Here is an 11,863-nt window from a genome sequence, read left to right on the forward strand (position 1 = left end):
AGATTCGATGTTTGAATATATATCGTTGTTAGAATGTTGAGTGGCGAGTGTAAAAATCTGTACGGTGCATCGGTAAGGGCATCAACTCGTAATGTCGAGATATAAGGGATGAGAAGTAGTGATGCGAGAGTGTATATATCGTGCCCTAAGAGTAGAAAGATGATCAATGATGTTGGGAAAATCAATGTGTTCATACATGAGGTAATTTGGATATGGTAATTTAATACGATGTGCAAGGCGAATAACATGGCGTTCGAGAATTGCAAGCTTTTCGTATAGCGTAGGTGAGGCATGGCACCAGGCAATGTTACCAAATGTTAATATAGGCCGTAAAAATGCTTTATAGGTATTGAGTAGTAACTTTGCATTTAGCCCCCAAGTTGTGCCAGTGAGACGACGGAGGAGATTTAATCTGCGCTTTGCTTGCAACGCAAGTTTTTGGAAGTGAGGTTTCCAAGAGAGTTTCGAATCAAAGACCACTCCTAAGTATGTTGCAGAAACTGCTGGTCTAAGGAAATGACCATCTACTGACACACGAAGATTTCCAGGATTTCGGTGTACTTTACTGCGTCGTTTTGAAGGGAGGAAAACAAGGGCTTGTGTTTTCGCAGTGTTAACAGTTAATTTCCATTTGCTGCACCAATTAAGAAAGTTGTTTAAGGTTATTTGTAGGTTATTTGTAGGTAACAAGTGGGTAAGCGGAGTGACTGTAGTTTACGTAGTAAGCCATAATGCCACACTTTATCGAATGCCTTTTCTAAGTCCATGAGGACTAGACAGGATGGAAGTCCCTTATTGTACTGATTTGTGATGAATGTAGTTAAACGAAGCAGTTGATCACTGATAGAGAAGTTAGGTCGAAAACCTGCTTGATGTATTGGTAATAGATCATGTGCCTTAAGATGTGCATGAAGTCTATTTACTAGAATCTTTTCGAATAGTTTACTAAATACGGAAATACGGAAGAATACGGAACCTGAATCGGCCGATATGAACTGACATCATGAATGGGCTTATTTGGTTTATGGAACATACATACTTTGGAAACCTTCCACTGTAACGGGTAATAACCAGTTGAGAGGATGAAATTATAAACGGAAATTAACAAAGTGATAAAAGAGACCGGTGATTCTTTTATCATCCTATAAGAAATTCCGTCCATGCCTGGTGCTGTGTTTCGTTTTCTACTAAGAGCTGAATGAAATTCAGTCGGGGTAATAGGCCTTGTAAGAGGATGATTGTGATCAATGTGGTGTGATGTAGAAGGCTGTAGAGAACAGATGGTGGAGAGATCAATCCGCTCATCACGACAAGGCGATTCTGATGGATTGCGTAGGATGGCGTAGGTCCTGAATTATTCTTGATACGAATGCATTTGTCAACATTGATGCCCTCTTGAATAAGTTCTTCACGAACTTCTTCATCTGTGAATTCAGGTAGGACGCCACGAATGACCACAGACAGCATTGGTATCTACTTCGGAGGTGGAGGTTGTTTGATCCTAGAATCCGTTTTCTTAGCAAGTTTGGCATTTTTCCCAAAGATTTCATAGGATGCCTTGTTTCTCAAGTAGGTTCCAAAGTTCGGGTCTTTTGATTTTATGATATAGCCATTTCTAGTGTGAGCTATTTGCTCAACATTAGCACGTGGGACGTATTTAATGATCTGCAGAAAGATCATCTTTGGATGTGTATATTTAGCGTCAAAATCGGTAAGTAGAAAATTATAGACCGGGTCTGGAGTTCTACCGAGAAAAGCTGATGATGATTCTGTACATGGTGGTCCTGTGTCCATGGCGTTGTCGACATGAATTGATTGAATGTTAGCAGGATGTGGTCCACCGCGGAATCTTTTTGCAGACTGGGTAGAATCATTGGATAGATGTCTATCCCTAGATGAATTCGCTACCGGCTGACTACCCCATGAGAAATGTCTAGTGCGTCTAGAAGGTCCAACGGATGCAGCTTGAGGAAGCGAAGAGCTTGTGTTTGTAGGAACAGAGGCTGGTAATCCTATGTGTTTACCGAGAATCGATTGCCCGTTAGTGATGCCAGAGTCCGCCATCGTAAGAAGGTAACCTAGGGCCGAAGCCCAAATGAAGATCAATGTGAAAGAAAAGATGATGAGATGAAGTTCAAAAACAAGTTTGCCCTCTGAAAGTGAAAACTTCCGTCAATCCTCTAAGTGCTGTATACGTGCTTTGCTCACAAATGCGTATTGCAACACTTGGTCTTAGCTAGCACATTAACTGACACAAGAGAGGTTAGGCTCCTTGATTCAGTATATGTTGCCAATGGACATTTGTAGCAACATTACCACATATCTAGTTTTTTTCTATTGTTTGGACTGTGAGTGTTTTGACGTTTTGTTTCAACTGTGAGTGTTTTGACGTTTTGTTTCGCAAGACAGTAGTGCCTCGAATATGGAATACCTGGTATTCCTTATTTAGGCCCTTATTCTACAACTTTGTTTCAACTGTAGATATGGCGACAACATCGAAAGGTAGAAAATTGTCACCTGCTAGAAAAGTGTGGGATGAGGTTGCTATGCAGGAGGCAATAAAATCGGTGCGACAGAAAAAAATGGGCTATTTGAAGGCAGCCAAGACATTTAATGTTCCACGTGTAACTCTCTTTCGACTGGCTAAATCAGACGTGACAGTGAATGAAGCCACCAAAACCAATCTTGGGAGGAAGACAGTTTTGCCGCAAGAAATTGAAGAACAACTACTTCAATATGCTCTAACAATGGAAAGCAAATTTTTTGGACTGACCAGACGAGACTTACAATGGCCTTTCAGATAGCCAAAAGAAACAGGATTCCAAATCCATTTCTGGGAGACAGAGCTGGTAGAGGATGGCTCCTCCTCTTCTTGAAAAGGCATAAGGATAGATGCTCGTTTCGAAAGCAACTTCTTTCCAACGGGCCACCGGCTTCACAAAGGAAAATGTCAACAAATTTTTCGACCTCCTAACTGAAGAAATGGAGAAGAAAAAATACCCAGCAGACAGGGTATTTAATGTTGACGAAACTGGATTGAGTGTGGTGCAGAGCAAAGTACCACGAGTTCTTGCAGTGAAGGGTAAGCGGCAGGTGGCAGCACTAAGTTCTGCTGAGAGAGGTTCTCTGGTGACAGTCGTAACTTGCATGAGTGCTAGTGGAATATTCGTTCCACTCATGTTCATTTCCCCCCGCAAGAACATGAACAATCAGCTGATGAGAGGTGCCCCGCCTGGGTCTGTCGCTGCTTGTCATCCCTTAGGGTGGATTCAGAATGATCTCTTTACCCAATGGTTCCTCCACTTCATCGACAAAGTGAAACCATCACCTGAGTCACCTGTTCTCTTGATTTTGGATGGTCATTATAACCACTCCAGAAATGTAGATGTCATTAACTTGGGTCGAGAGAATAATGTCTGCATTTTGTGCCTCCCCCCTCATGCTACTCACAAAATGCAGCCACTGGACAGAACGTTCATGAGTCCACTGGTCTTACTATAGCGAGGAAGTGCGGATGTGGCTAAGGCTTCATGATAGGCCTCTGAGTAACATGGACATTGCTGAACTCTTTGGTAATGCCTATCTCAAATGCCAGACTGGTGAGATCGCCGTGAATGGCTTTCGAATTACAGGGCTCTACCCAGTAAATCGGAATGTTTTCACAGATGCAGATTTTATTGCATCTAGTGGAACAACGGACAGTGTCAGTGAAGCTGAGCAGAAAGGAATTGGGCCAAGCAGTGGGAGTGTTTCTTGTGCCGATGAAGCAGGAGCATCTTCCAGCGGTACAGTGATTACTCCATGGGACATATCGCCTGTGCCCAACGTAGGGAAGAAAAGGGGAAGCAGGGGAAGAAAATCAGGAGCTGCCAATATTCTGACTTCATCACCATATAAAGCGTCCATTGAAATGTCTCTGGGAGCAAGGAAGCAATGTGCCAAACGAAACAAGAAACAACGAAGACCAGCAAGATGTGAAACGTCCGACACTGCGAGTGATAGTGATAGTTCATTTAGTGTGAGAGACGACTCTTCTGATATTGATATTGGTGAAGGTGGAACACCCTATAGCGAGGACGCTGAATGCATCTTCTGCTCGGGCAAATTTTCATGTGATAAGGAAGGGGAAGAATGGGTTATATGCCAGATGTGCACTCAGTGGGCTCATACTGCTTGTGCAGGTTATGAACATGGTTATCACTTTCCGGATCCGGGGTTTTTGGGCTATTTTTTAGACTTTCAGTCAAGCAGCTACTGCATCGTCACTATTTATCCTAGGATCATGGTTCATACCTCATTCTCTTCAGAATAGAGCTGGCTTTCAAACCCTACCACTTGCATGCTTATACCATATACCAGGAGTGGGAAAAATGATGTCAAAGGGAAAATTTCGGAGGGAATTTTTTCCTCGCACTTTGGGCCCCTCTGGAGCGGCCCGGTGTGAACGTTTCCATCTAAAAAAATCTGATAAATAGTACTTGGTATACTAAATGTGTGTGCTGAATGGTGGTATACTGAATTTCAAGTTTCTATCCTGAATACCAAGGGCGGGAGAAATTTTATCAGGAATTCCCACCATGCCCCAAATTACCGTAAAATACCATTATCTCAGGTAAAAAATTTCCTGAGACATCCCTAATTACCCTAGGGTCATGTTTCGCCCATCATTCTCTTCAGAATAGAACTGCCTTTCAGGCGGTATGACTCACTTGTCTCCATCATGTATCTAAGACGGGAAAATGAGGAAAAACGGGATTTTTGGAGTAAAAATATCCTTTTTTCAACTTTAGCCCCCCTGGACCCCCCTGTTTTATCGCAAAGATCTGAAAAAAATCTGGTAAATACTAGTCGGTGGGCTGAATGTTTATGCAGAATTCCAATTTTCCAGGTGCAAAAGTAAGCCCGCCAAAAAAAAATATACCGACAATGCCCCTTATTCCCGTATACAGAGTGAAATTTTTAAACATTTCCTGAGACATACCTAATTACTCTAGGGTCATGTTTCGCCTATCATTCTCTTCAAAATAGAACTGCTTTTAAGGCGGTACCATTCACTTGTCCCCATCATGTATCTAAGGCGGGAAAATCCCGTGAAAGGGATTTTTTGGTAAAAAAGTTCCCTTTTTCAACGTTTAGCTCCTCTGTACCCCCTTGGTTTAACGCAGAAATCTGAAAAAAATCTGGTAAATACTACTCGGTGGACTTGATGTTTTTGCACAGCTTCAATCTTCTAGGTGCAAAAATAAGCCCGCAAAAAATAATACCGAAAATGTCCAAAATTCCCCTATAGAGAAGTATATTTTGATAAAAATTCCCTGACACTTCCCTAATTACTCTAGGGCCATTTGTCGCACATCATTCTCTTCAGAATAGAACTGCCTTTCAGACGGTATGACTCATGTGTCCCCATCATGTATCTAAGGCGGGAAAATGAGGAAAAACGATATTTTTTGGGTAAAAATATCCCTTTTTTCAACTTTTAGCCCCTCTCGTTCCCCACTTTTTTAACGCAGAAATCTGAAAAAAAAATCTGGTAAATACTACTCGGTGGACTGAATGTTTGTGCAAAATTTCAATCTTCTACGTGCAAAAATAAGCCCGCCAAAAATACTTTACATAAACCCCCAAAAAAATATTACACGAAAATATATATTTTAGAATTATGACATCACCTCCTATGTCTCGACGCAGGAAGGTGTGAAACCATGCGTAATGTCTTCTACAATGCCTCTGGACTTGAAAAAAAAACCGGACGAAAAAGCTCAAATAGGAGAGTTATAACGCAATGTACCATGAAACACCCCGTATGGTACAGATTGTACCATGGGATCCCCAAAGGGTTATTACATTTGTGACTTATTTAAGAGAACTGTACAATGACTAATATGTCAGTGGCAGTGGCGTATTTACGATTTTATTTCGGGAGGGGCTTTGCTAACTTTCGGGGGGGGCTTTGCCTGGAAATGTGAAAATTCTGCAAGATATTTCATTTACTTTACTATACTAAGTAAGATTTCGGGGGGGGCTTAAGCCCGGAAGCCACCCCCCTAAATACGCCACTGGTCAGTGGTGTTCGTTTCTGCTTTGTTCCTATAACTTGGTTTAATTTTAAACTTTTTTAGCTCACTAATTTTGCTTGTTGAAAGTGTTTGTTCGAAAATGTTCAAGGTATTCCATATTTGTACCCCGTTTTTTAAAGTAAGATTTTTGCAACTTTATTGGAAATTGGTGTTTATAAATATTTCCCATTCCTTTACGCAGCACAAAATTTGGATATTGTTTAAGGATATGTTACACAGTATTTGTAGAGTTTTTGTGTTAATTTATGCAAATATATTAATTTCGTCAAACAAAAAGTAAATGGTATTCCATATTTGTACTTCTTCCTCTACGGGTTCGATTACCACTGGTGTCACTTTTTTGTTTTTTGCTTCAACCAATAAAGTAGCCACTTGTAGCTACAAGTAGAATGTTAATTCTCCATATGTTTATAATGAATTAAAACAATAGAAATATTCAAATCAGTTGTAAAATCTTTCACTATTTCATGGTAACTTGCAACAAAATATAATCTATTTCGAAAATATATTGATATCACGAGTTATATTATGGTTACCATAGTCGTTGTGTAAAAAATGTTCTTATGCTTCGTGCTTTTACGTCTGCAATATCTGTACACAATTACATTCATTTCAGTTCACTACTTCTTGCATTTAGGGCGTCAACTTTCACAATTTTGGGAAGGGGCTTTTGCACTCTAAAACAGTTTTTCCGCAGAAAATGAAAAAAAGAAATATTCGTTTGCGTATTGTCCCTACACAAAGTTTCGTTGCAGCTCTTCATGACCTTTAAGTACTTCTGACATACTGTTATTAGCAATTTTGATATGTCATGATCAAAGGCTTTCCGGAATCCGTGCCCACCCAACCTTTTCTCCCAGGAAAATATGAAACACATATTCCCTCATTTCGGGTCGAAATATTTGTGCACAATTTCGTTCGCTTCGGTCCATGTTTTCATTTTAGGGCGACAAATTTCAAAATTTTAGGGGGCGGGCTTTTGTGCACTAAAATAATTTTTTCCACAGAAAATAAAAAATACTTATTCGTTTATTTTTTGCGTATTGTCCTTACACAAAGTTTCGTTGTAACTCATCATCTCTTGTAGGCACTTCTGACATACTGTTATTAGCACTTGAGTTAGCCTTGTCCCGTCTTGAATATAAAATGTTAACTCTTGTCTCAATTTTGTTGGTTTTGTTTCAGAAACGAGAAGAGAAATTCTTCTTCTCGTGAGTAACACTAAATAAAAACGAAATATTCTTGCCAAATGTTACATTTCTGATTGTAATGTTATGCCTTGCGCGATAATAAGTTCCTAACTTTTAATCTTCTATGAGATAACAATAATTATTATTAGTTTATTATTATTCCTGAAGATTTGATAGTTCAAGTATTGAAACATCCGAGTATTCAAATATCAGAAGGAAATAAAACGTGTGTCATCGCCGATCAATTGCGACCAAAAATTCTAAAGTAAAAAAAGTATATATACGTACTGGTAGTTCGTGGATCCAAGTCGATTTGAATACCTTCAGATTACTGGTCGAGCGCCTTGACCATTTAACCACGAATACTACGCAGCATTTGATTTGTCTTTGGTTTGTTCACGAGTATAATACACGCACCGTATTTGATTCAAAATAAAGGAGTTTTGTATTTTGTTTTCAAAAATCTTTAATGTTGTTAATTTAGTGAATATAGTGATATAATGCCCTCCGAGTCAATTACACATTCCTGTGTTTTGCCAATTAATCTGACTATTAACAGGCTACTGTTTTGAGCGAACAGAAAGGCTCTTTATTTAGGCGAGCCGGAAGAAGTAACGCTTTAGATGAGTGATTAGAGTTGTAGTTTTCTAAGCTGGCGGCCCCGGTTCGATTCCTGCCTTCGCTGTTTACCCTTTTTAGAATGTTTCATTTACAAAGCTGAGCTCGAGTTGATGCTGCTAAATGAAAGATAGTCTCCAGTGGAGAAATTCAGTGATGATGTAATCCTGAAAATAAAGGCAGAAAAAGGAATGGAGAAACTGAGGTACAGAGTTAATTCTGTTAAAGGTGCTATATTTGATATTAACCGTTAATTTCGTGCATTGGAAATTGTTGTTTAATGATACTACATTTTCCTCTTTTCTCCTTGTGTCTCAATGTGTAAATTTCCACAAATATTAAACAAATCACGAACCCTCAATTATATTTGCAACCTAAGGAGAAATACGCTTAGTACGGGTAAGTTCTCCAACTCGTTACAGTGTTATCGAATTTTGCATTTTTAATATTTACAAATAAATTACTGCATAACAATATTTAGCATTTTCAAAAATTATTTTGCGAATAATGAAATCAGACAAGTTCTTTCTACGTAACATTACATATCAATCAGTTGCGCCGGAACTTAGGAGCCCAGGCCCTGTTAGACCCCAAAATTTTCATTAGGGGCTGGGTTGTTCCCCTGAATGATCAATCCATACTTTAATTGATTTGCAGGTAGGACTACTGTTAATAATTTTAAAGCTCAGCGCAAGGCTTTGAGTTAGTTAAAAAAACAATAACCTACCATATGTACCGCATAATCTATCCGTATATTATTTGATACGCATATATGTATAATCATTTGAAGTAAGTTAACTTGTTTATATAATCCCTCATTTGAGTTCCCCAACTGTTATCTTCTCATCGGCGCCTCTGGTGTCCGTATATACAGTATTTTTTTTTTTCTGGTACTGTGCTGTGTACTGTGTGTGCAGGTATGCAAAGACTCCCTTTTGCCATTTCGTCAGGCAGCGTTTCTCCTCACTCCTTCACAAAAACACTCTTTACGATTTGTTCTTTTAACAGGTGGAGCAACTTCATGCTGCTGTTCTAGCTACTCTAACAGGCGTAATCAATCTTGTAACGAGCGTTAGTTGGGTTGCCTAGCTCACGGACTTTGTACCTCAAGAATTTCTGTGGCCCGCTGTACACTACCTTAGAGGTTTTCAATATCTCCACCAATCTTAAAGGCTTTTGATTCTCCAATTTTTTTTTCCTTTCTCGAATCATCATCTTACCACTCTAAATGAGGGCACTTTACAGAAGCGTGAAAATATAAAATTGAAATTACCTCGAAAACGGCTCTAACGATTTTGTTTATATGTCATACAATAATACCACACTAACAACCGTAACTGTGGTGTAAACCATTTTTGGGGGGAAAATCTAAAAGGAGTAGTTTACTCTTCGGGGTGAGTTTACAGGATTTCTCTTATAGCGATTTTGTTCATATTTCCTAAATAAATATTTGACTAATAAGCTGACAATATGGCATAGCTCATTTGTCTTGACAGAATCCACAAGGGGTAGTTTATTCCTGGGAGTGAGTTCTTTTAAATTTGCGGAGGTGATTTTTATTTTATTATTTGGACGAAGTTTTGCGAAAACACCTTATGATTTTGTTCGTATTTCTGAAATAAAATCTATCAGCCAAACAGAATTTAGTTTAAGAAATTGGAGTAAAAAAAAGTCTTTACTGCGGTGGCCCATACATTATATTTGCGTATTTTTTTTTAATCTTTTTTTTATGTAACTCATGGGGGACATGGTATCTCAGTGGTAGAGTACTTACCTTTGGTGCGTGGGATCCCTGGCTCGATGCCCGGAAAAGTAAGTTTGTGGTGGAGAACATCGATTGGTGAGTTTTCTCGGGGTACTCCCATTTCCTCCCACCTTCTCGTTCCACCAATTCTTCCATTTGGATTAATAATTGTCTTCCTTAACCTAACGGGCATAATCAAAGGACGTTAAACTCGAAGTTTTCAATTTATTTTTGAAGTTACTGCTTGTTTTCTCGTAAAACTCTTTTGTTTCGAAACACACATATAAATATTCAGAAAACACATTTAAGAGGCAACTTTAACATTAGTCTCCTTAATTAAAATCTTGGCTCGAGATACAAATAAATCGTTAGCTTTTCGTTAGTTGTTGATTATTTTGAGGTAAAACCAGTTTATTTCGAAACACACAAGTAAATATTTCGGAAACAAACATGGAATAAATTCCACGTTAGTTGCTCTTCTTTCTACAAGTTAAAACGTTTGATCTAAATGCATGTAAATCGTTTATATTTATATTTGGTCGATTTCTTCGTTGGATGAAAGTTTTAGTATGAGTTTCGGCACCGTGGCTATACGAAACGAAGATTCACAATGCAAGGAGGTATTCGAACCAACATAATGAATTCAAATTTCGAGGCTTTTTCATCGGGTTATCGAGTCCGAAGCTTTTAAACGTTTCAATAAAAAGAAAGATTACTGACAAATATAGTCTCAGTATTTTTAATCAATATAAGCGTAAATATAACTAAATTAAAGCAAAACAGTTAAATAGGCCTAACATCCTTTCATTGTCCTGATTTGAAACTAAACTCTGAAGAACAAGTATATAGTAGATTGAAACTCACATACTGTAGAAACACTTTATCGCAGAGTATTCAGTGTTTTTCTATCGTGAAATTATTATAGATATTACCTGCAAGAAAATTGATTTACATATACAGAAGTAAACAATAGAAAATTTTGTATCGAAATATTGCCCCCATCAGGACAAGCCCTAGGCAATTTGTCGCCCCGTGCAACGGCGTTATTTGCCGTCCCCCTTTCTCCAGAAAGAACAAATTTTAAAAGCCACGACTTTAAGTATGCTACTCCATGAACAACGAAGGGGAGAGAAATAGCAGTCGCACTCGTTGTCAGAGAGGCCTATGCACTACAAATAAAACCTCGTTCTGTCTCTTTTTCTTAATCTATTATGTTAGTGAAAGATAAAGCCATGGGTGGCGATTAGGGGGGGGCAAGAGGGGGCAGTTGCCCTCCCACTTTTTTGAAGTGATCACTTAACTCTTTTAAATTATATCATCTATTTTTCGGTGATAGGCTAACCAAAAAAAGCTTTTTACTTCTGTTTTTTTCTCAACCCTGGAGGCATTTTAGAACACCTTATATATGCTGTCACGCCTTTCTTCGTCAAGACGTAGAGTATTATGACGTCATAACAAAATATTTTTTGTTATGACTTTTTTATTACTTTTGCAGGGCTTACTTTTGCACCTAGAAGATTGAAATTTTGCACACACATTCAGTGCATCCCTTAATATTTCCGAACTTCTTTTCAGATTTCTGCCATAAAACAGGGGAGTCCAGAGGGGCAAAAAGGTAAAAAGAAGGATATCTTTTTAACAAAGATCCCTTTTTTCACGATTTTCCCTCCCCAGATACATGATGGAGACATGTGAATGGTAGCATTTGAAAGGCTGTTCTGTTCTTAAAAGAATGATGTACGAACCATAATAAATAGGGATGTCTCAGGGAATTTTTTACCTGAGATCCTTTTCTAAACGGGAATCTGGAGTATTGTAGAAATACTATTTTTGGCGGGCTTAGTTTTGCACCTAGAAGATTGAAATTTTGCACACACATTTAGTACACCCCTTAGTATTTTTCAGATTTGTTTGAGATCTCTGTGTTAAAACAGGGGAGTACAGAGGGGCAAAAAAGTACAAAGAAGGAATATTTTTTAAACAAATAATCCATTTTTTCATGATTTTCCCACCTCAGGTACATGATGGAGATATGTGAGTGGTACTGTTTGAAATTATGTTCTATTCTGAAGGGAATGATGTACGAACAATGATCATAGGATAACTAGGGATGTCTCAGGAAAATTTTATATTACATCCAGGTCATCTGGGGCATTGTGGGAATGTTCTTAGCTCATTGGCAAACATTTTCCCGCACTTAGTTTTCAAGATAGAAGCTTGAATTTTTTATA

General features: G+C 38.5%; 1 protein-coding gene across 1 annotated transcript; it reads left to right on the forward strand.

Moving 5' to 3' along the window:
* Positions 1–2,982: 2,982 nt before the first annotated feature.
* On the forward strand, positions 2,983–3,501 carry LOC145683042 (uncharacterized). The gene has a single exon (XM_081754400.1). It carries the CDS (start codon positions 2,983–2,985, stop codon positions 3,499–3,501), a length of 519 nt encoding a protein of 172 aa, XP_081610526.1.
* The last annotated feature ends 8,362 nt before the right edge of the window (positions 3,502–11,863 follow it).

Source organism: Thermobia domestica, chromosome 4, assembly GCF_964235325.1.
Source record: "Thermobia domestica chromosome 4, izTheDome1.hap1.1, whole genome shotgun sequence".
NCBI classification, from domain to species: Eukaryota; Metazoa; Arthropoda; class Insecta; order Zygentoma; family Lepismatidae; genus Thermobia; species Thermobia domestica.

Bases quoted from the DNA above. Each gene is read 5' to 3' on its own strand.
- LOC145683042 (XM_081754400.1), top strand. From the start codon at position 2,983: ATGGAGAAGAAAAAATACCCAGCAGACAGGGTATTTAATGTTGACGAA.